The following is a 27,738-nucleotide window of genomic DNA, read 5'->3' as shown; positions in this document are numbered from 1 at the left end:
CATGCCATGAAAGGTGTTCCCAAAAATCAGGAGGAGTCAGTCAGGATTGTTGTCTACATGGATCTACATACAAATTAAAGACATTTCTGTTTAGAAAACAATTTTAGAGCATTGTTTGAGCCTGTTAAACTGAGATTAAATTAAGTTTTTTTTTTTTTATACTCTAACATCAGTGTTTTTCTCTTTTCATTTTGTTCTTTTTTGCATGATGTGGCACAGAGAGGCTTGTGTGACTGTGGCTTCCATGGTATTTAATAAAGTTGCTCTTTAAGCTTCAGGCCTCTGCCAGCACATACAGTGAGTGATATCACAGTGATATTATGGTCTTTTACATCTCGACGTGTTTAAACCTGCAGAGCTGCAGATGGATAATTTAGCAGCAATTAAATAAACATAATAGCAGCTCTTTACTTCATCATCTTTATAAGACATGTTCGGTCAAATACAGAGAGACAACTGCCACGTATACAGAGAGAGAGGGGGCAGGGTGGGTGAGAGAGGTGAGAGAGGAAAGGGTGTGAGAGGAGACGAGAGGAGAGGAGAAAATAAAAGAAGGCAGACAGAAAAAGTAGACAAACTGAGGGAAAGAGCAGGAAGGGTGAAAGAGTGGATAAGTGATGTGGGAGGAGGAAAGAGAGAGTCTCACGGTGTTACGACACCTCCTCCCCTCCTCCCCCTCCTCCTCTCTCCATCCTCAGCTGGACAGTGGCTTCCAGGCAGAATGGAAAAACGCCACGTTGCATTGCAGCGTTTTTCTCTCTCCCTCCCTCCCTCCCTCTCTCCTCCAATCCAGCTGTTGCTCACATCAGCTCTGTTCTGCTCTGTGGGAACAGGCAGGAGCAATCTACCAACCCCTTCCCCCAAAAAAGGAAAAAACAAGCAGAACAAACCCAGACTAAGCGTTGGCATGAAGGAGCGTGAGAGATGGATTTGGAGCTCGGTTGCTTCTGTCTGTCAGTGGACGGCAGGTGTGTGAAACTGAATCATAGGTCTCGTCTGTGATGAGGTAAATGTTCCACAGGCTGAGAGTTTGCTGTGAATTCTCCAGAGGACTCAAAGGTTTCACTGAGTTACAGCCTCAGACTGCAGCCTCAGAGATTAAACATGTTTATGAGTAATATAATAAAAATGCAGGACTTTAGTCATCATGCCCCGGGGACTATACAAACATAGAAAACATACAAATCAGTTAATCATGGGGAGCACAAGCTAACAAGCAAACAACCACTAATATAACCCAACCCTAATACCTGTTAACCCTCTGTTTGCATGCCTTTCACACAGCTTACCATCCTGATATATTTTCATTTAATCACTGAGTCAAAAAAAAACCCCTCCTGCACACTTTCCACTTGCAAACAGGGTTCCTGGAGATGAAGGTCTGAGTACCGACACGTTGTCATTAAATGTATTTGCACATGAAGTGGACAGTGTGCGGGAGTCTATTTCCTGATTTTGTCGGCCCTTGGTTCTTCTCCTACGCACCTGTCAATTTCAAGTACTGTGAGTCAAAATGCACTTTTTGTTAAAAAAAAAACTAAGTATAAAACAGATATGAATATGTACAAAATAAAAACACTAAAGGGCTTTTCACACTGCCTATTCTTAGCTCTCGACTTGGAGTTGACCCGGGGATAACTTAACCTGTCTTTACACATGAATTGTTAACACAGGGTTAACTTAATTGAACTCAGGCTAACCTGTGATGCAGTACAGCAAGGCTCTGAGCTAAAACGTTAGCTTGATTACAAGCTCAGATAACAATGCTAACTTGCAGATATAATGTTTATCATGTTGATCGACTCAAGCCGCAACAGAGACCCTTGTTTTTTTGTTTTTTTTACATTACTTTATTCACACTGAACAAAACAAGTGCAGCTCCAGTGTGTGATTTTGGATAGCATGCCACGTTCCACAAGCAAAACACAACAGCATTACATCTAATGTGACGTTTTACATACATGTCGGGCAGTGCTTTTTTAAAAAGCAAACAAACAATGGCAATAACAGTCATTTCCTTTCCCTGTTATATGACAGTCAATCCAGTCCTCTGCTCAGAGGGTTAGGATCTCTTCAACTTGCAGACTTGTCGGTTGTTGTTTTTGTTATTCTTTGACTTAGCTGCTCACTGCTGCTAGCTGCTGTTTAAATCTCCTGGATGTGGCTTGCACACATAACATTTCATTAAAACGTCACACCCCTTTTATAGCTACTGAAAAAGGAATTGGAATAAAGAGAGTGAGTGGGAAATGAATGCTGAAACCAAATGTCGTGGCAATCCACCGAATAGGCTTAGCTGTTCAGACATTTGACTCAAACCGCAAATGTCAACCTTATGGTGGACTAACCAACAGACTGCTGACTGTAAGTGTGACTAAAAGATGATGTAATAAGTACATCAGGATGAGAAGGATCTTATGTGACTGTTGTTCAAATTAGAGTCGGTGAAGAAGGTGAACAGGATGTGAAAAAAGAGAGACTTCAGGGGAAGGGACGTTTGGTCCCCGGTGAAAAAAATCTGTCCGTTTGAAGCCAGATTTAGAGTAATAACTCATTTTAAATAAACATTAGGATTAGACAGTTGCGATGTCATCAACATTTGCTCATTTTCTCAACTCATCTTTCCCCTGCACACAGAGAACCAAATGCAGGAGCTGGTGGTGCCGCTGGTGATGAATGGCCATTTGGTTGACCACTCACTTTTAAAAGTGTAACTGTAGGTAGCTGTTCCAATAACAGCCCTCCACTTTTTCCCCCGTTTCTACTGTCTTCTCCACTGTTTCCTCTACTGTCTCATCATCTGTCTCTTCCGCTCTCTCATCTTCTGTGTCCTCTCGAGTCTCATTCTCCTACGCTGTGTCATTCCCTATCAAATTCACAGTCTCCTCTACTGTTTCCTGTGACTCCTCTGACCTGGACCAAGTTTAGGGTTAGGGCCCTTCGCTGCCCAGCATGAAAGCAGGTCTTTCTGTTTCTTCCCTGAAATCTTTGAAACAGATAAAAAAAAAAGAAGTCTAGTGTGTTGTGAAGGAATGACCGACACAGTCTCAAAAACTAGCTACTATACTGTAAATCCCCTTTGCTCATAGTATTAGTTAGCTCAAAAAATAAAAAGGGGCAATTTATGTTGCAGTGTGAAATAGGAGGATTAGCCTGAGACCGTGTGAAGATCCATGCGTGAGACTTTGACAGCTTTGATAAAGATCAAAAAAGATAACATTTACAGAAAACCTTTCTCAAAACATAGAATATAAATAAATATTGAATTTCACCCTGGTGATAATGACATAGTGATTTGACATGAGGAATCCAGAGGAAAAAACAAACATTTGAGGAAAAAGTTGAGTTAAAAAAGAAGAAATATTTGTTCTGTTAGGTTATGAGTGGGCAGCATGACAAATGATATAAATGTTAGTAAGTCATTATGTATTTTTAGTGAAAATGTAGACGGTGTGTTCACTCCACTGAGGGGATTGTCCTCAAGAGTCTGACCAGCTCCATGACTGCTGTCCTGTGTGTCAGCTGACCTTTGACCTATAACCTCCCTGAGGAAGAGGTTCGAGTGAAAATATAGATGTGTGACAGAGGAGGTGTTGTCGGGTCAAGAAGGCGACATCAAAGTCAAAGACTCCTTAAATTAGACCCATGTTATATTCAACTGATTGACTCTCGCTGACACTTTATGTTCACAGGCAACTTTTATTCCCAATTATAGAAGTAGGTTAACCTCATTAAGGGACAGAGGACAGGGTGGTGAATGACTACAATACAGCTGACTGTGATCCGGTCTAATGCTTCAAGTCAGTGTTGATTTATTCACTATTTAACCAAGAACACAACCTTACAAAAACATTAATACATTCTTTTTATGTCGAAGTTCCCCTTAACTTTATATGTAATAATAATTAAATGAACACAAGGTTTACGTACAAGTCTACATTAATTTAATGTAATCTGACTAATCAATTAATTTATTTAGAAAAACTGCTTTAAACGAGACCCTTTATATTGAACTTATGTAATAAAATTAAATGGAACATGTACATGTAATTAAAATACTTGTGGGACTCACATGCAAGCGTGGCCATCCTGTCCACTGCAGAAAACAAGAGAGAAGCTCAGATCACAACATGCACACAGGGAGTGTGTCATTCTCTGTTCAGGACACCGTTACTCCTCTATATCTTTACATAGCTGCTTTATTAATGTGCAGTTTCACATATTTAACCTTCAAAATGTTTGATTGCGGAAACGTGAAAACTTTAATCATGTTTTCGTTAGCAAAAGGAAAAAAAAGGAAGATGTTGACAGTGAATATTTGCAGATTGACAGTGAATATTTGCAGATATTTAATATCAGTCAGTGGCATTTAACCCTGAACAGACTAACAGTTTACAGTAAATGGTGCACTCGTGTTTGAAACCTTGTCAGAAAAAAACCCCTGAAAAGGCTGAAACTTTCTGTGTCCAAGAAGCAGGAAGCTCTGCAAAAGTCCATGTGACATGAACTCTATCTGTGTGGACTTCCGTCTGCAGCCTAAGATAAATGAATATGCAACTTTAAACCAGGATCCATTTACACAGACACTCAATATAATACAAACAACACAGCATGCTCATCCCTTGTATGTCCTAATGTACACGTCCAGAGTGTATCAGTATGTCTAATCCATAAACAGACGTAGACAGGATGCACAAACAGTTCTGTGCAGGTGTTTGTGTACATGTTCCACACACTGCGGACATTTTGTGGATGTGAGCAAGTGATGAAATTCATGTCACAGTTGGCGTTCGGCTGAAGCTGAAAGTCTATTTGTGGATTTACTGTGACATCATCCTAAACCTGCCAACATCTTGTCTCCAAAATGAGTCAGTGCACTTTAGATAATTAAAAAATGACTCATTAGTCTAAATCGCTTTCAAAGACCCTTCAACATGATTGTCAAAAAAAATCTGTGGCTTTCCACAAAATGTGTTTTTCTTAAATTAAATTAAATTAAGTTAAATTAAGCATGTTTTTTCTTTTATTTTATCATCATCCCTGTGTTGTTTTTTTAAATGTTCTCCTTTAAAGTGTAAAAATAAAAAAAAATGCAGTACTTTTTTAATGACACATCAAACATCCACTTTGACAAGAAACTATCAGAAAAAGTGCTTTTTGTCCAGACTGGGTTATCAGCAGGAGCAGAGAGTTAACAAGAAGCCCCACCTCCAGAGCAGGGAGGGAGCAATGGGAGGCTTTGGTGAAGGGAGGAGGGGGTCTGCGTCCAAACTGGGACGTCCCACTGGAAATGTCTACTGTGTGAACTGGTGAGGCAGTTAGATCGTCCTGGGCCCCGCACACTGCTGACTTCTCTTCTGGTGTCCCTGCTCTGCAAAGCTAAAGGTAAGAGCTCTCACTCTGCACGATATCTGCTGACTCTTTATCATGTGACGCTGGTCTGGAGTGACTTCAGAAGACTTTAGTCTGCGAGATCTATTGTTGGAGAGAACAACAAAGGTCTGCAGGAACTTACTGACAACTTTCAGATTTATTTTGTTTTTGTGGTCCAGTTAAAGTTTGCTGAAGTTGAACTTTAAATGCATTTAAATGCAGATCTAAAATGAATTCACATTTCTTTGTCAGTTGCAAAAGAACAAGTTAAACATGCAGTTTCTTTTTCTGCCAGTGTGACCAAAGTAAACAAAGTGGCAAAAACTCTTCTAATCAAACTTTACCGCACAAAATGTACCTGCAGTAATCTCAAAACTCAATCCAGTATTGTATATTTCACACTTGACTACCTGCAACAGATTCTCCACCAACTGCCTGTAAAGCTGTCAGTGGTACTTTCTCAATTTTCCACCCACATTTCCACTATTTAAACTTACTTTAAAATGACTAACATCTGGTTTAAAAGGTAGCCACTGTGGCCTCAAACCTCAGTGAACAATCTCCTCTGTTATTACTGCCCAAACAGCTGCGAGGAAAATAACTCCCTGCAGGTAAACAAACTGTGATTATGAGGATTCATTCTCTGTGGAGGTATTGTGTGCCACATCGGCAACAGGAGGAGAGGGAGGAGGAGGAGGGGGACTGTGGTTTAGAGCTCAGGGGAGGAGGGGGATGCAGACACAGCATGATATGCTGCTTAATTTAAGAAAAATAGCTTGTCTCAACCAAGGGCTAACCCCTAACCCTAACCCTTATCTGCTGTCAAATGATCAGTTTTTTAACCAATTCTGTGTAAGAGTTTGGAGAGCTGCTGGTGGCTCTTTGTTTTTGGAGAATTCACAGTTTTTTAAATGGACTTCTGCAGGGTTTATCTCTGAGAAAGTTACCGTAACAGAGCAGAAACAAAGAAAACAAGAAAAAGAGAAAGAAAGAGGGGAGAGAGGAGAAAGAAAGAGGGGAGAGAGGAGGAGGAGGACGAGGAGGAGGCGGATGAGGAGGAGTGGGGGTGGATGGGATTCCAACAAAAGCCCGATAAAGCAATGGGAGCATTTCTCCGACAAATATCTCTCCCTGTCTCCCTCTCCTCATCCCTCTGTGACTCCCCCTCCCTGATTACTCCCATGTAAAGGAATGCGAGTTGCCATAGTGATCAGTTACCAGCTGTTTAAAAAGCTCCGTTCGTTAGTTCAGATGCCTTCAAGTGTCAGGTCGTCGCCCACAGGGAGAGAGATTAGCAAAAAAAAGGCCGAAATTCTTGCATACTTTGGGTGATTGCTGGGCTGTTTTTCAGGGTTTGTACTTTTAGTTTCAATGGAGAGAAATATGAATGCTATAGAGCACAATGTGTCAGCAGTTTGTGTTTCGCCCTTTCCTGTTTCAATGTGCCAGTTTCCACGTGCACAGAGCCGGCTCCATAAAGAAAAGAGTTGTCTCTGTTTGGTTTGGAAGAACTGTTCTGCACAGAACTCTAAACCTCAGTGTCATCTAACATCTTTGGGATGAACTGGAACACCGACTACGAGTCAGACTCTGTCACCCAACATAATTGTTGGACCTCACTTATGATGTTGAGGCCGACTGGGTGCAAGTTGCTTTTAAGGGTTGCTTCAGTCCAATTTTGAGGTGATACAGTAACCCAATCATCAGAATAAATGTCGGCAATGAACATTTCTGAAAATGTTCACACTTTACGTTTCTTTAGGTTAGATTTTCAGTTCTGTGTTGTGACAACACTGTGCTCATAGTCTGGTTAGGTTTGAGGACAAAACCCACTTGGTTGAGGTTTGGAAAATTTTGTTTTTTAGGCCTAAAATACCATGATTTGTCTCCACAAACATGGCTGGAAAATGCCCCGAAGTCTTAAGAATATTCAGTGGTTTCATGCTTCCAAATTTTGAAAAGCAGTCTTGTACAACGGTCTCTGGCCTGGCAGCCTTCATACCTACCTGAGAAGGACAAAAATCACTTAGTTAGGTTCAGGAAAAGACCATGTTTTGGCTTCAAAGATCTGATTCTGTCACCACAAATACAGCTGGAAAACATCTACACGTCTCGTTAAAAATATTCAGTGGTTTCACTCTTGCCAATCCTAACCCTAACCAATCACTTGGATAGGGTTAAGTCAAATCAGTTGAGTAAATAAATAAGTAAATGACTGGACCAGATAGAGATCATGTTTTGGTCTAACATGCCTGGTTTTGCCAGCTGGAAAATGTCCCAACGTCTTGTGTGAAATATTTAGTGGTTTCATGCTAACAAATTATGAAGCGTCGTCTCAAACAGTGATCTCTGACTTGCCAGCCTTCCTGCCCTCCTGACAAAGACAAAAATGACTTAATTTTTTTAGCTTAACGCAACCGGTTTGGTCTCCTCAAACACAGCTGGAAAATGTCCCAATTTATTAAATATATCCAGCGACATGACGCTTGAAAACATTGGGCTCGATACAGATTCCTCCTGCTCAGAAAACACTTTCCACTCTCCAATCTTTCCCTCACTGTCTTTTGATTCTGAACGAAGTCGTTGTTTCCGTGTTCGTCACACCTGTCGAGGATATTTTTCCAAGCTGCCTTTTGGAGGACTGAGGGACATTGTGTCTGCTTTAGTATGAGTGAAGTAAAGACAGAGCGTCTCTGGCTGCCTAATTGTTGAGGTGGCAAGTCTGGACCGAAGTGGGAGGAGGAGGACGGAGGGGAGGGGGATGGGGTTGAGGCGTTGGAGCTGTTGATGCTGGAAAATACCGGGCCAGTTTGGCAATCTCAAGAAAAAACTCTAATCCCCCGACAGGAAGGAGGGATTGTGCTGCTGTCGGGCTCAACGTGGAGAAGAAAAACCTGGAGGTTACTGTCAGCAACGAGAAACAAAGAGACGAAAAGAGAAAGACAGGAAGACAGAAAGGAAGAGACAACGAATACAAAGAGACAAAGAGACAAAGAAAAGAAGAAGAGCAGACAGATTATTAAGTGTTCATTTATGGAAGTAACTCATTAAGTAATTAAGGCTACAGATTCACCTGCAACCTGCTTTTGAATAACTTTCTCTAGGTATCGCTCTTTTCTTTGTCTATTCAGTCTTTCCAGCTGCAGTGCTATTCATTTCAAACCAGCCTGATTTACTTACACACTGACTTGCTGGCTCGCTGCCACAGTGACCATAAAGTTGATGCCTTCTGGCCTCTTACAGTGTTCATAAAACAAGAAGACTGAGACAGGTCGCTGCAGATGACAGAAGTAATCTTCACCGAGGAGACTTTGACTGATAACATCTAAAAACAAGGATTTTCGGTCATTGAGCCTTTATCTTTTCAGAGAGGCAAAGAAAAAGCAGTTCCAGAGTTTTAACAGACACAACAGTACAGTTTTTGTGCGAGATGTATCTGGCTTTTATTTTAGCCTCAAGCCACAGAACGAGAACTCAAAGAGGTGAAAAAACATTACATTTCTGCGGAAACTGGCTCAGAACAAAGTGTCCTTCGTCAAATTCTCTGGAAAGCCACAAACAGAGGATCAGTCCTGATGAAGGAAAGGGGGGAAGGGAGTCAAAGAGGTCAGGTGACAAGAAACTCAGGTTACATATATCCTGACTTTTCCTCGTCTTCTTGTTTGTGCTCTTTGTGCTCAGAGTTTCTGAGCGATCGGGGTGACTGGTGGTCGCTCTGAAACTGCTCTTTGTCCAGGAAACCTAAAGGAGTTCCCCTCCGTAATCTCTAGAGAGAAACTGAATTTGTCAGGTGTCTTATTGCCAGGTGCAATAATCGTTGCCTGTAGTCACCAAGCACAGGTGTACGAGGAACTTGCCTCAGGCAGGTGCAGTTAAAATCAAGACAAAAAAACAAGCAATGAAGCAAAATATACATTACATACACTAAATTCAACAAATAAAGACAGTTTGGTAGATGTAAGATGTAAACCTCAGACGTATCTATGGTTAGCAGAAACCTTAGCTGCTAACATTATATCCTGGAGACTGGGCTGCTTTTAAGTCATAATGTGCAAACAACAATGTGATTTTGTCCCAGACGTGTTGCTGCACGAGTAAAATGCTGATAAGACTCCAAACTGATACCTCTTCTTTTTCTCAACCAGCATGAAGTTTGAAGTGTAATTGGAGCCGAAAAGTGACCACTGAGGGACTAAAACCCTGCTGTTACCTGACCAGCAGCACCTCAGGATGAAAAACGATTTCAGACATCAACCACAAAATTGCACAAAGCTGAAGAAGATAGTGGTTCCTGTCATAAAGAAATATGGACAGGAGAAATGATGGAATGTAAACCTCAAGTTTTACTTTTCATTTTCAATGTTATGATGTGACCATGCTGTGCTTATGGTCTGGTTGGGTTTAGGAATGACAACAACTTGATTAGGGTTAGGAAAGATCATGATTTTGCTTTAAATACCTGGTTCTGTCTCCACAAACACAGCTGGAAAATATCCCAAATTCTTGTTAAAAATATCTGGTGGTTTCATGCTTAAAAATGTCGAAACACCATCTCAAACAGTGGTTTCTGGCTTGCAGCGTTCTTGACTACCTAAGACAGAAATCACTCAGAAAAGATCATGTTTTGGCTCAAAATATCTGGTTTTGTTGCCACAAACACAGCTCGAAATGTCCCGATGTCTCGGAAAAAATGTTCAGTGGTGTCACAATAACAGTCTTGAACAGCGGTCTCTCGACCAGCAGTAACACCACCACCACCATCCCCTCCTGACATGAAAGTCAGCTCGTGTACATTTAATATAAACATGATAAGACACGCATGAAAGAAGACAACCACTCGCCAGATCTTCATCTTTTGCAGCCGTGATATCCTCCCATACCTCCTGATACAGACGGTAAACAACATTTCATAAACCTGAGATTTTAAAGGTATTTCATTAACTACGATCTTCCTCCGTCACATAATCTACTCTGTCTGCAGAGTTTAATATCAACAGAGGAAATCACTGTTCATTCTCAGAGCTTTAACTGAATATTTGCCTCTCGGGCTCTTTGCACGCCAGTGTTGTTTGTCTGCACTGTTTGCTGGCCGACAGGCTGCTACAGGTTGTTTTTCCAGCCATCCAACCCTGCCTGTTATATCACCGAGGAGACGAAGCAAGAATCCCTCCCTTTAAAGAGCATCTGAAGCAGAAAGAGACTGAAAAGACAGATATTAGTGAGAAAGTGAGGCAGATGTCTGTATTAGCAGCAGTTCCAGCGCAGGTTGTTTTCCTCCGTAGTGAGTTTACACTTGCTTACCTAACTAACCTCCCAAATTAAATACATTGAGGAGAAAAAGGGCCCCTTTATGAGCCTGAAGTTTCCCTTTTAGCCTCGGCCCTGTTTGATTATGAGAGCAGCTTTCCAAATAAAATAATTTGTTTTGCTGTTACGTCAGTCCGTCCGGCCTCCTCCTTCCTGCCGAGCGGAGCCGAACGGCTCTCTGACCAAACAGGAATATGTTAAAGCGGACATACGACGGGAACACCGCGTCCCTCCAAATCAAATACTCACCCCACACCTTCTGGAGATGAGACCGGTTTTTATTTTCGCCCTCTTTGAGATCACATTAAGCTCTCGCTCTCAGTGTGTGTCAGAAGTTCTTTTTTACGAAACTTCCCGTCAGCAGAACACCTTTTTTTCCCCTTTTAGCTCAGCTTGACAGAGAAGTTTCCTTGTTTGCAGGTTATTTAGAGACGTCACTGTCTGCGTCCACTGCCAGCGTTTCTGTATTTTTCCACGTCCGAGTCTGCTCATGACTTCTCATCTCTGGACCTTCATGAACAGTGGTTGCCATTGTTAAAGTCCTGCCTTGACGCTGAAATAAGCACTGAGAGATATTTGGAACAAAACAATCCAACAATAATCATGTTGCTTCTTAGTTTTCTTCTCTAAAATTATTCTCTCTTGCTTAAAGGAGCATTTTTTGTTCTACCTTCACCTTCCTGCAATCACAATCTTGTTTTCCTCTAACATCTATGGTAGCAGACACCCACATCACAACAGACGTGCAGATCTGTGATTTATTTTGTAGATGAACAGAGCTGAGAAAAATTCGAGAACAGCTGCTGTATTACCCGCTAGATGTTTATAAGTTTGTGGTTGAAAGTTTATAACAGATTTATGCACGACAATAAAAATACCATAAATTTGACTTGTGTCTGCTGAAAGTGGAATAAAATATTTGCTAGACTTTGTATTTAAACACAGAGCGGTTGACTTCTATACGACTGTGTCTGAATTCTAAGAGAACAAATATTCACTCACCTAAAAATATATCACAACACACAAAGAACACATCTTGTTTCAGCCTTGAGAAGTTTTCTCCAAGTGGTGACAACACTTAAAGGGACAGTTCACCCTAAAATCAAAAATATATATTTCCTTTAACCTGTCATGCTGCTCATCCATATAGATTGTTTTGGTGTGAGAAGCCAAGTTTTGGAGATATTAGCTGTAGAGATGTCCGTCATCTTTGGCTCTGTATTTCTACAATGCAAATCATATTACATTTTATATGTGTACGAGCTGACTTTCTCACCAGGACTACGGGGTGGTGGTACTGGTGTGACATCTAAAGTGAGATATCACTGTTCGCTTTGTGTTTTAACAAACAATACTGTAATTCCAGCGAATGTTGGGACATTTTGCAGCCGTCTTTGTGGCCCCAATACGATCTTCTAGCTAACTAAGCTAACGAACGTTACAGCTCAACCAAGAAGGACAGCATAAATGTTTACATCCAACACTGTCACAAGCACGAGCCTTCGTCCATGAGTAGGTGCACGTTTCCTTCTGCGCAGTGATACGTAAAGAAAATAGTTCCTACATGAAACTGCTCACAACAAGGTCTGTTGATAATCTTGAGTAAGAGAGACATTGATGTTGAGTTTTTCAAATTGTATTTTTGTGGCGCTTTGAGCACCATAAAACAATCTAGTTCCATTATTTTGGAGGGCAGACATCTTGACATCACATATCGCCCAAAGTCTGCAACTCACAACAAAACAATCTAGACGGATGAACAGAACTACATATATTTTTGATTTTGGGGTGAACTATCCCTTTCAAAGTTGAGATCAAAAAACATGCAGTATTAACGTCAGATATATGAATTATGATATAAATGTGGATACTACCGTGTAAGTTAGTGCTTCAGTGTCAGCACATCCTTGTAGTTGCAGTTTTTATAGTGTAGCAGACATGGCTCTCCTGTCAGATCTCAAGATAAAACTTGTACAAACTTGCTCCAAAGAAAGAATGCTACATCGTCTACAGCTGCCTTACACCTCATTTCAAATCACATTTCTGAACGTGCTTGTTGACTATTTTGAGAGTGTCAACCGTAGAGAAAAAACGCGCCTACGGGCGAGCACACAAAATTTCTTTGTTGTCTAAATGACAGAACGTTCTCATGTCGCTCGAGGGCTCATCAAACGACACACGTCAACACTCTCCACTTCTGCATATCGACCGCGTGCAAACTTTCCCCTTTTCACTGCATCTGTCCAAACATGTTGCCCTATTCAGTCTCGTCGTGTCGAGAGGCCTTCCTGCGTTCTTTAGGACACCCGGCAGCCAGCCAAGCAAAGTGTTCCTCCACCCCCAAAATGTCAAGCTCACTTTCCCTCAAAGCGATGTTTTTGAGAGCCGTGGCATTCATGTTCTGAGCTGATAATTGATGCTCAAGTGGACAATTTTCCAAAGTTTAATTTTAATAGTTCAGTTTTATTGTTGGTTTAAACCCGCTGCCGTCTTATCCGAGTTGCAGGAATTCCAACCATCCCCGACCCTGTTTAGTAAATCTTATTATCCCCCGCTGATCTCCTGCAGCGTCCAGTATATTGTACAAACTGTGTCAGCTCACATCAGTCTTATTGCCCCTGCATGAGGAATTTTCCACTCTGCAGAGTAAAAACTCAACAGAAACAAGAGGTGCGGGCCAGTTCTTCTTGATATCGAGCCAGAAAATCAGAACATAAAGGAAACAAGGTGAATGAAATAACAGTAAAGACTTTGATCTCAACAGTCGGCCTCCCGAGACACTTAAACTCGCCCGTATCTATACCATACGTCCTTTGATGTCAGCAGGACAGAGATGGTTTCTGGATGTCTGGGTGAGACAGCTCACTTTATGGAGGTGCTGAGGGAGATAACTAATAGAGAAAAGACGGAGGAAGACCAAGCAATGTCATGCTGCATTACCGAACAAAGAAGCTCTTTTTTTAGTCCTTCAGACGAGACATGATGAAGGAAGAGAGGCAGGGACGGAGAGAGAGCGCTCTCAGTCCAAATGAATGGATGCCCAGACAATCAGATGGAGAGGAGAGGAGGAAAGATAGACAGATAGGAGACTCATTGGGACTCTGCTCTCACGGCAGCCAGATATCACAGGAAATTTGTATCTTTACATGTAAAAAAGACAGGTTTTCCATGGTATAAGATGAAAAAGAGTCTAATATAGACTTGACAAGGATGAGTTGTCAAGTAAAAATTTGACGGAAATATCCCCAAAACAAAACTAGATCACAAAAAAAGTAGATTAGGAAACAAGGAAACAAGACTCTACAAACATGGATAGCACTGCTTTGAGCTAAATGTAATTCAGCAATAACAATGCTAGCAATGAAGGAATGTCAAGTTGGTCATAGCTGGAACAAAAGATTCAGTCATCATCTCCTCCTCCCCATGCTGATGGAAAGTTGAGTGAAGTTTCGTAGTCCTCAAAACTTTAATGGAGCTTCACAGCAAAACAGCGTTGCTAATCTTTCCTCTCTTTTAGCTCCGTTTTGGTCTCCACTGACTCCTGAGGGGAATATCTGACTCTTTAGCTGCTAAATGCTCCACTAAGTCTCTAACTGTGCCAGTCTGCTGTTTGGAAGCATGTAGTTGTTTTACTGGACTTGGGGACAAAACTCTTGTCCTCACGAGATAAAACATTAAATGACCTCATTCATTTCCTGCTCACCCTCAAGCCGATGGAAAATCAGGTGAAGTTTCGCAGTCCACAAAACATTTCTGGAGCTTCACAACAAAACACGTGTGAAACAGAAAATGGCTCCATACAGCTCGTCTGGCATAATCCAAGTCTCTGGAAGCCCCGAGATCGCAGATTGATTTGAAAAGACATTATTCACACCCTTTTTAAAGCTGAAATCGTCACTGTAGCTGCTGAGCTAAAAGTTTAGCTTTCTGAAGTGGCCGCACAAGCTCTACCGTCTGTCAAGGTTGTACATAATGTCTTTTCAAATCAATTTGGGATCTTGGGGTTTCCGGAGACTTGGATTACACCGGATGAGCTGTATGGAGCCATTTTGTGTTTTAATTTTTCTGTTGTTTTTTACCTTTTAAAACAAGTCCACAGCTACTTCAGTTGTTTAGGAGAACGCTGCAACGCTGTTTTGCTGTGAAGCTCCAGAAATATTTTGTGGACTATGAAACAGATGGTCCCACTGGGAACTGAACCTTCCTCCACCTTCAACTAACTAAAATCTCACATCACGGTCAGATTGGTACAGATTTCTTATGGGTTTATAAATGTAAATATGTGTTTAGTGAAGCTGTATTAAAAGTAATTTTTCCAAGCAGAAGCCTGGTGAAATATGAAGAGTTAGAGTGCCTCAGTTGGTGGAAAAATGTTGCAGTGAAAGTGTTCATGTATACAGGAGCTGTTTACAGCACAAAGATAAGCTGACCCAGCCTGTTACAGACGGGCTTCTGAAACCTCATTTTGTGCAATCAGCTACTGTTCTCGCTCTGATTTACGCTCCAGAACGAGAGAAAATCCCTTTCAGCGGCTGAAATGATGTTCTGGGAGCCGCAGCCACAGACAATTTCATCCCGACGTGCCAGTAAACACAGCACACACTGAAGGTTTTGTTTGGGAACTGGAAAGCTTCCATTAGTCTGTCGAGAGAGTTGTGTTACATGTTGTGTCCAGATGCTTTTGTTGTCTGCAGGGACGCATGAGAGAGAGGCTGCTTATTGTTGAGACGTCTGACAACTCAGATTCAGATTGGTCTCATTGATCCTGGCTCATCATCTCGTTTAAGTTTAGATTTTTTTGTTGATTCTTGTTGGTTTAATAAAAAGTTGCCATGAATAAGTTGAATATTGTTTGTTTTTACACATTATTATACTGTACAATATTACTTTTTGTACAAATACTACTTCTACTAAGAATAAGGGGAGTTACAAAGTGACTAACAAAAGTAAATACATTAAAAAAAAGTTTAGTGATTAATTTTCACTTCATCACTGTCGTCTTTTGTGAAGCTTCGATGGGTATAAACTAGTCGGCAGATCAACATTTTATTTTCCAGAAATTGATAAGCAGAATTCAATATCTTAACAGTTTGTATATTAAAGTGATCAGTGAGTGCATCCAAGTGTTCCTCAAGGATCTGTCTGAGGATTCCTTGTAGTTGCAGAGTTGTAGTAATCCTAATTTGTTTTCCCTTTAAGACAAAGCACAATAAATCAATAAAACAAATAAATAAATAAATAAAAAAGTGTTTAAGTTAGGGACAATATTCAGTGGTTCAGATTCAACCACTTGGTTAGGGTTAGGAAAAGATCATGTTTTGGCTTAAAATATCCAGAAAATGCCCCGATGGTTTCTAAAATTAGCAAACGGTGGTTGTTTGGCCACCAATGGTACTCAATCAAGAATATTCTGTGAAAATGACAACAAAGGAAACATAAACTAGATATAGGTTTATGTGTCTTTGCTTAGTATAATAATCATTACTGTTTGTGTGAATATGATTGGCTCACAGGTCGCTCTGTTTCATCTCCACAGACTTTGAAGATGAGGGTGTGGATCGTCTTCGTCCTGTGCCTGGCTGGCCACGCCATGGCTGCTCCTGTAAGTTATACTCTGTGTGTGTGTGTGTGTGTGTGTGAGTGAGTGTTGTCTGCTTTATGATCCTGTTCCTCTCTTTGTGTGTGTGTGTCCTTCTTTCTCCTCTCCTGTCTGATCATCAGTTCACGTGAGAAAGTTTCCATGTTTGCTTTGTGTGTGTGTGTCCCTGATAATTGTGTTTCTTTACCCGAGCGCAGTTCCTGAGTTCCTTTGAGGGCGTGTGTGATCTTATTGCATGTGTGTGTTGAAGAAATGTTTGCTTTCCTTAATCCAAGTGCTCCCCGGAGTGTTCACGTGCATGAAGCTTCAAAGCGTGTGTGTTGTCTGCTTCTAACTTCTTACACTTTAGTTTTGTGTGTGTTCACGTGCTGGAGTTATAATGGTTTAATGTGTGTGTGTCCCAGACTGAGGAGGAGGTCATCGTGGAAGAGCCAGTGACTGAGGAGCCAGTTGTTGAGGTAAGTCCAGATGTTCATCCTGTTTAGACAACACAAATCTTTCCTTAAAAGCCTTGAAACATCTGCAGTCAGGGAAACTAAAGGCCTTGAATAATTAATCAATCAAAGAACAATTAAAGAAATGCAAGGTTATTGATCTTTGGGGATCACACTTGACTTTGTTGTAGAGTTGGGTTCCCAGTCTTGGTGTGTGAAATGATATTAAAAAATAAGATCTAAATTGTAATTAAACTTCAATTATTCTTTAATATTTGCAAAGCTCTGTTTCGTCTGTAGGCACTGATTCTGGACGACCCAAATACTTTTGCTCTCATGTGAGTTTGATTTGGCATCTGTGATGTGTTTCCTGTCCAGGCAGCTGCTCGCAGAGATGATCTGATCTGTGACGGAGCTTTGGGTTTCTTAAAGAAGTTCAGTGGTATTTATTCACGTGACAGTGTTGACTTCACGTGTGAGCCCCCAAAATCCTTAAAAGAATGGAGTCCTCATTGAATAATTGAAAACTAAATGCGAGCAGTGGAAGTTAAATTAAACAGAAAACGCTGTATGTTTACTGCACCATTTGTAAGAAGAGCAGGACGTTCTGTTTTGCAGGTGACGGAGAGGTCTCTGGTGTTTGTTTGTTTCACCTGGGCTTTGTGAGTTAATGGTGGAAATCCTGAAGTTGGATATTTACCGAAATCTAATAAATCTCTTTGCTAAATTTCACCCAAATCTGTTTATTACCTCTGAGGCTTCTGACCAATCTTTCTCAACAAACAGACGGGGATGAAAACATGAAATCCTTCCAGCTCCCTCCACGACTGCCTTAATAGGAGACAAACATCCCTTTATTGAGAAAGAGTTCAGTCCTTTGTCCTTCATAACCTGTTGTAAAGAAAACTAACAGAATATCCCCGTATAAAACGGTTGGACCGAGCCTTCATGTGAACGTTTTATCATTTCCTGCTCCAGAGGTCCAGCGGGACCAGAGATCCCACAGCTGTTAATTTTAGCCTGCCAGCCGGTCAGGAAGCCATTACGTTCTTCATGGCTTCACCACATGTGGACCCAGCTGCTTGTTATTGTTGGATATTATGGTCTCGCTGCTCCCAGACTCTGTTTGGCCTGCAGGGAGGAACCTTCTTTAGTGGTGATGTTTCAACTTCTTTTTTCAGGAAAAGCCAGGGATATTTAAGCGGTTTTGGTTTAAGTGGACGTCGTGCAGAAAATAGACCAGAAATTGGAGACCAAAATTAGAAAAAAACACTTTATTTCTCTGATCACTTTTGATCCCATGTGATAAGAAGTTCCTCTGCATGTGACTCATGAAGCTTAAGCGGCTTACAGTCTGACCTCTGACCTCTGTTGTTCTCCAGGAGCCCGAGGTGGGGGCCAACCCAGTGCAGATCGAGGTCGGAGATTTTGACGAGGCCATTGAGATCGTTGAAGATGTTGTTGAAGACGTTGCTGCTGAGAGTAAGTTCACAAAAACACACAAAAACTTGTTTTTGTCACTTATGATAACACTGCAGTGACTTACATCAGTTCCCAGGAGGTTTATCTTTATTCAGCCATAACCAATACATGTCTAATCCCATTCCCAATCCTCAAAGCAAAGGTTCAGCCAAAAATGAAAAAATCAGTCTTTATCTCCTCACCTTCGGGTGAAGGTTTGTTTAGCTTGGGACTACAACCAAAAACATAAAAATAAATTGATTTGAGAAGATGTTATTTATACCATTGACATGTGGTTGAGCTTGAGCATCCACTGCTGATGGGTGGCACTAACAGTTTTAGCTTAGTAGGCGTAAATAAAGTCTATTCAGTCTGATCTCAGGGGCCTCAAGAGACTTGGATAACGCTGGACGAGCTGTATGGAGCAATTTTATGTCCCAAGCTACCTCAGTTGCTAAATTTTAATAGCTCTATTTTTTAGAAAATAAGCTCTAAGGCTTACTGTACACTACTAAAACAGCAGGCAGACACAGTTAAAGACTAACCGGTGAACATCTAGAGAAATTAGCAGCTAAAGAGCTAGATATTTTCTTCAGAAGTTGGTTGAAAGACAAACACGAGTCCAGCTGAATGATCTTTACATCTTTCTATTCCTATATGTATATATTTGTCATATCTAATAGTCTAATGAACATATTTTACATACTCTTGCTTCTTATTATCTATTCTCTCTTTTTTTTAATCTATTATTCGTGTAATTTTCTCTATGCTGTGACATTTCTGTTGTGGAAGGAGCAACTGTAATGAAACCCACCTTCCCTCTCGGAGGTCAATAAAGTTTATGATTATGATTCTGATTGCAAGTAAAAAATATCCAGTATTAAGTGTGTTCAAGTGTCAACATGTAAATGAACAAATGAGCAAAATTCTGTTCGATCGAAAACAAAAGACAAAAACAGCGAGCAATTAAAGTGACTACGAGGAAGTGTTTATGGAACAGTCTCTGATTCCTCTAATGATTATAAATGAGCTGTAACAGCAAACGAGACCATCAGCGAACAGACTGCTGGTTTTATATAGTTATTATTAACGCCTGTGTTCGGGTCTGATCACATATATCACATATAAAATCACATCAACATACATTACCTCATGTATGCGCTGGTGTCGCATCGCTAGAATCAAGTGTTCCTCGTCGTCACTTTAAACATGAAGAAAATTTTAAAGGTTTAAGAATTTACAATACATTTCCAATATATGGTAAGGTTTAAGCAAGGGTTGACAAAAAACATTAAAACTTCAGTAGAGATTCATAAAAAATATGTTTATCCATTACATCACTGTACAGAAATGCACACACATACAAACACTCACACACTGTAGCTCAAATGACAATCTGAAACCAAACCTCTGTAAATCCTTCAGGTTTCAGTGACTGCAGATCTAAAATGTGTCAGGTTTGTGAGTCTCCTCTGACAATATTTGATTTAGCTGTTTCGCTGCTCTGCCCTCCGGCTACAGGATCTGCGTTTCGATGTTTAGTGAAGCCTCAGTCTCAGCCATAATAACAGACTGCTTCATCCTGCGAGCAGACGGCTGTAATTACGTGTTCCATCCTGCTTTAAGAGGCAGTGATGGAGCCGCAGGCGACACCAGCAGCACGAAAACAGGCCGACTGTACAAAGTGTTCAGACTGAGATGTTTAGATTTACTCAACTGATTTACTTCAGCTAAAAGAAGCAAATACCAGAAAATATGTACTCCATTTCAGCGGTAGCTACTCATGCAGATAATATGATTTGTTTGGTTTGGATAATATATCTAAAAATTACAGAATAAAATATACAACTGTTTGGATTTTGCAGTCAGAAATGTCCGTGCACATTTCAGTACCATATAAAGCTCTACAGTCTCTTAACTGAAATTGTCCCTTTAAGTGAAAACTAAACTACAACGCCCTTCTGCTCGGCTCCACATGTCCAACAGTTTGGTTTGTGTCTTTAACTTTAATATCAGCACTTTTCCACAACTTCTGCTGTTTTTCCATGAGCTGCATTTCAGGACTGTAATTTTCTTTTTTGGCCAAAACTGCGGCCAAAGTCCGACACAAACTCGTTGATGACAGCTTTTCCTGTTTATTCAGTCGTTAATCCTCTAAAATATGAATGATTTCATTTGAGTTTTCTGCACCGAAGGACTGGAAAGTATTTGTGTCTGAATCAGCTCATGGTGTCTGTCTGGCCTGGCCGTTTCCTGAGAAATCGTCTTTAACTCTGCATCTGTCTCTTCGCAGATCCCTGCCTGAACCACCACTGCAAGAAGGGCAAAGTGTGCGAGGTCGATGAGAGCAACACCCCCATGTGTGTGTGCCAGGACCCCACCACCTGCCCCGCTGCTGAGGGAGAGTTCGAGCACGTGAGTTTAAAAAAACAATCAGCCAAACATGTATTTAAGCTTTGTGCTGATACTGTAAAATCAGATTTATCCTGTGACTGAGAACTCATGACCCAGGATCATTCCCATATTTCTTTTAGTTAATATTAAATCTCAAAAACAGCAGGAAAGATTGATATTTGGTCATTTTGTTGTTAGTAGAGCCACTCGGCCATTTCTAAAGCTCTCTAAAAATAAAGTTTCCTATCGGTGCTTATCGGCCCTCATGAACCCCGATACCAATATATCTGTGGCAAATATCGGCTGATAATGGCCAGCTGATACATCAGTTTCAGTTTAAAGCAGAGGCATTAATCTCTATCTTCAGAGCTCAGTGCTGAGCATGCACTGAGATCATGAAATACAACTGATAAGAAGTACAGAGCTATGAGAACTCATCTGTGTTTTTCCTTCTCAGGTTTGTGGCACTGACAACAAGACCTACGACACCTCCTGCCACTTCTTCGCCACCAAGTGCGCCCTGGAGGGAACCAAGAAGGGCCACAAGCTGCACCTCGACTACGTCGGACCCTGCAAACGTGAGCTCTCACACTCTGCTTCAAACGTTTAGCAGAGATTTACAGCAAAATGCAAATGTTCAGCTCTGCGTGTAAACAGGGTGATTCCACTGCCTCTGACTCAACGCTTGAATGTTTTAGATTGGAGTCTGAAAATGAAATGAATAGTCCAGCTCTAATTCAAACTGGGAGTCTCATGAAAATGGTCATAACTCATGAAGGCGGTTTGGTAGAGGATGCATCGTCTCACAGCACCTCTCCAGTGTTTTGTTCAGAACTATCCTGATGCAAAACTGATCTGGATACACATTTTCTGTGGAGTCTGCAGATACAAACTGAAACCAGTAAGAGTGAAAGGTCAGGAAAATGATCACATAAAAACTGTGATTATTACAATTACGAACAGCTCAATAAATTTGAGCGAGTTGTTTCAAACAGTCGTGAGTCATTGAGTAAATGTGTTTTTGCAGTGTCTGCTGCCTCCACCCTGGACACACCCGTCTCACAGGGGCCAGATGTTAATGTTGGCTGAGGGGAAAATGCCTCTTTAATCAAATGAAGCGGAAAAATCTGCAACTCATGATTCGAAAAGGCCATTATGTGTTTGTTTTTATTTTTACAGTTTTAAAGTTTAGGTATAAACACATTCTGGAGTGAGGTTTGATCATTGGAGTCTGTGACTCCTGAATCATACTCCAAGGAACTGTTAACTGGTTATGAAACAGTCTCAGTTCAAAACTGATACAGTCGTGATGCCTCTATATGTTCAATATTATTATAGTTATTCCTTAATGCCTTTTTCTAGTTGTATAAATTCAAATGATTTTGTATGGTGCTGTTCTGAGAATGATTTGAGGAGTCTCACAGTCTGAGGGAAGAAACTGCTCTGTAGTCTCTTTTTTACAGCAATAAAAGAAAGTTTACTGTCTACTTGCTTGCTTGCTTTCACAACAAATGCACAAGCGAGCAGATGAAGATCTTTACAACAGGAGGGCAGTGGTGGTCATACCGCTTTTGTCCACAGGGGGTGCCAAAAATCAACAAAATGAAAGTTCCTTGCAGCAGCTTTAATGCAGGCTGTGGAGAAAAGGCCTCTTGTCCCACATTGCTTTCAAATGAGGCAGAAAAAAACACACATCTCATAAATTTAAAGGCCATTGCATGTAGTTTACTCTGTTTACAGTACATTTGATTTCTTAATCTGTAGGGAGTAAAACCACCACAGAAATTAAACAACAAAAATACTTATACTGTCACTACAAGTTGCTGGACACGTATGATTTGTGGTATATTATTAAATGTATTTATTTTAGCGACATAAATTAAGTGCTTATCCACCAATATGCTAATAAAATGCATTTCTGGGCTAACTAAAAAAAACCCTGCAAACTATCCCCACTAAAATACATCATTGAATTGTAAAATATGAATCCAGTGCAAAGGAGAGGCTTCACAGACTCTAACAAAGAAAGAAAGAAAGAAGAAAGTAAAAGACGTGCACCTCTTCGTTTGTTTGCACACATCAGTTGTTTGTAATTCTGCAGGAAACGTGACGGGAAGAAAAAAGAAAAGTTTTGTGGAAATGCTCGTGAAGATAATCTTAAAGCTTTAGCTGGATGATCTCCTTATCTCCAGTCTCAGTTTATGATTTATGTTGTTTTTATGTATTCTTTTTACGACATTTTGTTTTGAAACCGTGTGGTTTGTGTTTGTTCACTTTGGAGGATCAGGCTGTATCTGCGGTATTTAGTTCCCACTCGTTTGCGTGATAAGCTGAGCCGAGCTGAATCTGAGCTCAGCTGCTTGCGTTCAGCGTCTCCACTCTGTGACTGATGGGCTGCAGCTCAGCGACGGGAGGATCTGTCCAAACACGCAGGCTACACGACTGACACATCACACACGCACTAAGGAGATGAGTCAGGGCTGAAGGGTTCAAATGGAGATCAAGGTGTTGTTCAGTACAGCAGAATAAAACAGGATGCAGGTTGTGATTTTGGGATAGTTGACAGGAATATGTAGATGCAGATCACTTGTTGCTGGTTGTCGTTGCTGCTTCATTTTTCATGAAACTTTAAGATGAACTTTTTTACAGTGCAGTGGGTGTAATAGTCCTTTAAGTGTCTTGTAACGAATGGTTAGAGCAACAATATAAAGTTGATAATCTGTTGAGTTGAGTTTTTAAAACCTGTTTTCTTGAAGTATTTTCCTACTGTACAAGAGATCACTTATATCTTAAAAAATCCAAAATATCAGCAGGGTTCAGTTTAATACACCGTCTACCATCAGGTGTCAGGTATCATTAAATGCCATAAACGCTGGTTTTTATTTGATCAGAGCTTTATTAAATCAATTCACATGGACAATTCTCAAAGCACACCTCAGTTAAACTATGAATCCCACATCAAACTAAACTAAAAGATGCAGTCAATCAAGATGACCCCTGCTCCACCTGTCACGATTCCTCGCATGTGGAAGTGTTGGCTCTGAATTATCATCCTGAATTAAAGTCTGTTGTCATCTCTTGTTTCCTCTCGGCAGTCATCGAGCCCTGCATGGACAGCGAGCTGAAGGAGTTCCCCCTGCGTATGAGGGACTGGCTGAAGAACGTTCTGGTGACTCTGTACGAGCGTGACGAGGACAACAACCTGCTGACCGAGAAGCAGAAGCTCAGGGTGAGTCGTCACTGTGGTAAAGACGCAGTTACAGCGGACGTCTCTGGTCCCAATGCACAATGTTTAAGATGAAACTGTGGATGGATGTGTTAGACACATCATCAGGACTTTAAGTAACTCAGGCGTGTATACATTTGTTGCTCCTCTTGGGAACACTGAAACACAAGGAGGGCTCATGTAAGTGTGAGATTTAGGATCTGCTTCTGTTAATGCTGCACATTTTAAGCTACACTTAAGCTGTGGAAACATTTTATAACACAGAGCGGCTCATTCATTCTAACCAATCGAACATTTAACACAGCAAAGTAAGCTTTTAATGTACTCTGTCAAACAGTAGATGAGGGAGGGACCGATGATCAACAGGTTTCACAGGCTGCCTTATAAAGCTATGAGGCACATTTACACACAAAAGAAAGTTCTTTATAAGAGAAATAAGACATTCATATCACAAATATTTAAAGAAAGTGAAGGGTAAAGCTTTTACACTGGTCCACCAGACACAACATGTATTATTGTATTTATAACACACAGTTTAATGCTTGAGATTGTCCGACTTAATCAAAAAACGCAGACCCAAACGCAGGACACAGGCAGGTAACAGAACAAAACGCTGAAATCAAGTCCAAACTCAAGAAGTAAGAAATCCGAAAGGCAAGCAACAAAGACAGGTAAAGTCCAGAAAATGATGAGGTGCAGACGGAGAAACACAGGTGAGGGGAAACAAGTGCAGGGAAGGAGCTGATGGGCTGGAAAAACGCCGGGAACAGGGCCGAGCTAACAAGGCCGAGCTAACAAGGTGATGTGAGACAGGTGTGGAGGGACAGTCAGGCTGGGGAGGAACACAGGTGAGCAGAAAAACAGAAGAAGACAGGAAGTGGAAAGTGACACATGACACACGAGGATAGAATCTACAAAATAAAACAGGAAATGACTGAACCAAAAACCCAAATCATGAAAGAAATTGCTCTAAAAGAATAAAGTCTGATGTTTGAGGAGAGTCGCACTGAGTCAATGTTCAAATGAGGTTGTAAAATTCACAACAATGACACAATGTGGATTGTGTCCATGTGATCGTTCAGGTGAAGAAGATCTTCGAGAACGAGAAGAGGCTGCAGGCTGGCGAACACTCTCTGGACCTGCTGGCTCACGACTTCGAGAAGAACTACAACATGTACATCTTCCCCGTCCACTGGCAGTTCGGCCAGCTCGACCAGCACCCCGTCGACGGGTACGTACACACAGAATTATTCGGCTTCCACAACTATTTTTCACAGATGGAAAAAGTTGGGAGTTATTTTGGATCAGATCCATTTTATATTCAACCATTTAAGGTCTTTAAACCAAATTATCCGTGCTGCTCAGGCAGTGGTTGAGCTCCTGGCAGACTGAGAGCTGATTGGTTTCCTGTGTGGATGATGCAGCTTCTGATCTCACTCCACAGCAGCTGCAGACAGAAGTTGATGGATCCAACTGCTCTTCACTTTATAACTACTTAATATTGAAAAATGATGATGTGGCTGCTGGACGCTAAATGCATCAATAACATTACTACATAACTAACTCCAATGTGCATGGAGATAATGCAAGTTTTTATCAATGTGGGGACAGTAAAGATTTAAAGAAGGTGTCTTAAACAGTTGGTGGTTGGACGATCATGGAATAATTATCTTATGCTCGCAGGGAAACAAGCTGATTTCATAGATATAGCAGACACAGATATTTACAGAGTTTTAGTCCATTTCAACTCACTTCATTGCCGCTATAAAAGTTTCTATCCTCATCCTTTTGTCCTTGTGTCTGTTTGCCTGCAGATACCTGACCCACACAGAGCTCTCCCCCCTGCGTGCTCCTCTCATCCCCATGGAGCACTGCACCACCCGCTTCTTCGAGCAGTGCGACGCTGACAGCGACAAATACATCGCCCTGGAGGAGTGGGCCGCATGCTTCGGCATCAAGGAGCGTGAGTATCATATTATTATTTATCCCAAGGCGACCCCTTCAAATGGGTTATTTTGTCCAAAACAAAGAGTTTCAGTTTTCTATGACTAAATAAAATGGAGAAAAGCAGAGAAGTTTCACATTTCAGGAGCAAGAACATTTATTTGGCATTTGTTGCTCAATAAATGACTTCAGCAACTGATCAGTTATCAGTTTTGGTTTTCCGAACTCCCCGAGCTGAGCTAACTTGCTAGTTCACTAGGAGCAGTTAGTGGTTACTCTGGTGATATGCTGACTCCTATTTTGTTTGAGTATGAATTCGACAGGTTTAACAGTCTGATCAATGTAGTGTTCACACCGTTAGTCGGGAGGTTTAGACTGAGGCTAGCTGGTTAGCATGCTAACTTTAGTAGATATCTGCAACACAGTCATAACGTCAAAACTGTCTCTCACATTTTAGTTTTATTTCTAAACTTTTTTCCAACATACTGCCCCTTTAATCTGTGCTGATGATGTTTTGTGTGTGTGTGTGTTTTCAGAGGATGTGGACAACGACCTCATCATCTAAGCTCCTTAGCAGCAGCAGCAGCAGCAGCAGCAGTATGACAACTCCTAGTCGCTACTAACGGGACGAGGTGCTGATCCCTAAGTTAAAAAAAAAAAATCACAGTAACGGTGCTAATTGCAAATTATTTTTTATTTTGTTTTTTTTTTAAAATAATGACCTTTCCTACCTATACCACTAAAAAAAAAGATTACAAAAGAGAAAAGTGCACAGTCTGTACTAACATCACATCTCGTTTGTTGAAGAAAACACCCAGAAAGAAAACTAAAGACCTCTGATGTAAATGTATGTTGTTGACGGTATTATATATATGCTATGATTTGTTCAGGGTTTTAATTGGAGATCAATTTGCAACGTTTTCATGAGGAGACCAAACTGTAAAGTGGAAAATAAAGTTTCTAAATAAATGCTCCCTCTGCTTGCTTTCTACAACAGTTAGTTTTTGCACTCTTTTGGTGGCTTTGGTGACTCATTTTTGTCATTTTGTTTTTTTTGGTTTTTTGACTACTGCTTTAAGAGTTGTTCATTTTTATTTTCCATACAGAGTCCGTGTCCCAGATGAGGACACACGTGTACTGATATATGAAACAATAAAGAGGATATATTGTTTGGACCTTTAACGAGGGGAAAAATCTCGCAGGCTGAGAGTTTTTCTCATAATTAACATGTTTCTACTGACACTGAGAGCACGACACAACTCTTTCCATCAATAAAAGACTATGAAAAGATCTGGAAATCTCTGCATGCATTCATATCTGCGTTTCTTTTCCTCTGCCCAGGAATTTTTGTTGAGATGATCTGACGTGGGATCAGCGAGGCTCCGTGAGTCATTTTGTTTACGAGCGAGACTTGACCAAGTTTCATAGTTGAAAGAGAATCGTCACATTTTTTATCAGTCTCGGGGCTGACATATCAGAAGTCTCGCGTCTCATCCTTCTTTTTTTTATATGAAGTGTTTCTGAATGCTGTCTTTGTGCAGCAGTAAACATTTTCTCGTGAGTCCAGTTGGAGAACATTTTACAAGCCTCTGAAACAAGCCTCTTCTGCCTTTTCGCCTGTTTTCTTCTCTGGTTCTTTTCTCTCAAGTGGGATCGGTCTGTGGCCACTGAAACTTGGTATTTTTTGTCTATAATGTCGATAATCAACATGTTGAGTTTTCTCTGCTGTTACACTGATCGCTCAAGATGAGAGAGTCAGCCAGATGCCTGAAATGCAGATGTTGCAAACCTGACAGAGAGGTTATCACTGTGGATGAAGATACTTTTGTGGTTTATTTCCAGTAAATCTAAATTGAAGAATTCAGTTTTGTTCAGGCAGATTTTTCAGCTGTCTGGATTTAGGTAGTTGCCATATCTAAACGGCAGCGCCTTTGAACTTTTGGGCTCACAGCACTTTTACAAAATTCAAAAGGAATCTAGCTAAAACCCCATTAAATAGT

General features: G+C 40.9%; 1 protein-coding gene across 2 annotated transcripts; it reads left to right on the top strand.

Moving 5' to 3' along the window:
• The first annotated feature begins 5,317 nt into the window (after positions 1 to 5,317).
• sparc (secreted protein, acidic, cysteine-rich (osteonectin)) lies at positions 5,318 to 26,707 on the top strand. Of its 2 annotated transcripts, none has more exons than XM_073486818.1 (10): positions 5,318 to 5,385; positions 16,217 to 16,282; positions 16,684 to 16,737; positions 18,096 to 18,195; positions 20,468 to 20,589; positions 21,026 to 21,146; positions 23,664 to 23,797; positions 24,877 to 25,025; positions 25,609 to 25,757; positions 26,275 to 26,707. In XM_073486818.1, exons 2-10 carry the CDS (start codon positions 16,226 to 16,228, stop codon positions 26,301 to 26,303), a joined length of 915 nt encoding a protein of 304 aa, XP_073342919.1. In that variant the 5' UTR covers positions 5,318 to 5,385; positions 16,217 to 16,225; the 3' UTR covers positions 26,304 to 26,707. The 2 variants fall into 2 exon arrangements, with proteins under 2 accessions (XP_073342919.1, XP_073342920.1); XM_073486819.1 differs by having other exon boundaries at positions 5,344 to 5,385; positions 16,194 to 16,282; positions 26,275 to 26,538.
• The last annotated feature ends 1,031 nt before the right edge of the window (positions 26,708 to 27,738 follow it).

Source organism: Pagrus major, chromosome 18, assembly GCF_040436345.1.
Source record: "Pagrus major chromosome 18, Pma_NU_1.0".
NCBI classification, from domain to species: Eukaryota; Metazoa; Chordata; class Actinopteri; order Spariformes; family Sparidae; genus Pagrus; species Pagrus major.
The sequence above is the reverse complement of the archived record's forward strand: the minus strand, read 5'-3'. Positions and strand labels throughout refer to the sequence as shown.

What these genes read in the sequence shown, in the direction of transcription:
- sparc (XM_073486818.1), top strand. Translation starts at nt 16,226, where the DNA reads ATGAGGGTGTGGATCGTCTTCGTCCTGTGCCTGGCTGGCCACGCCATG. An exon ending in GCCACGCCATGGCTGCTCCT is followed by an intron (nt 16,283 to 16,683) that starts GTAAGTTATACT and finishes TGTGTGTCCCAG; the next exon opens with ACTGAGGAGGAGGTCATCGT. An exon ending in ATGCTTCGGCATCAAGGAGC is followed by an intron (nt 25,758 to 26,274) that starts GTGAGTATCATA and finishes GTGTGTTTTCAG; the next exon opens with AGGATGTGGACAACGACCTC.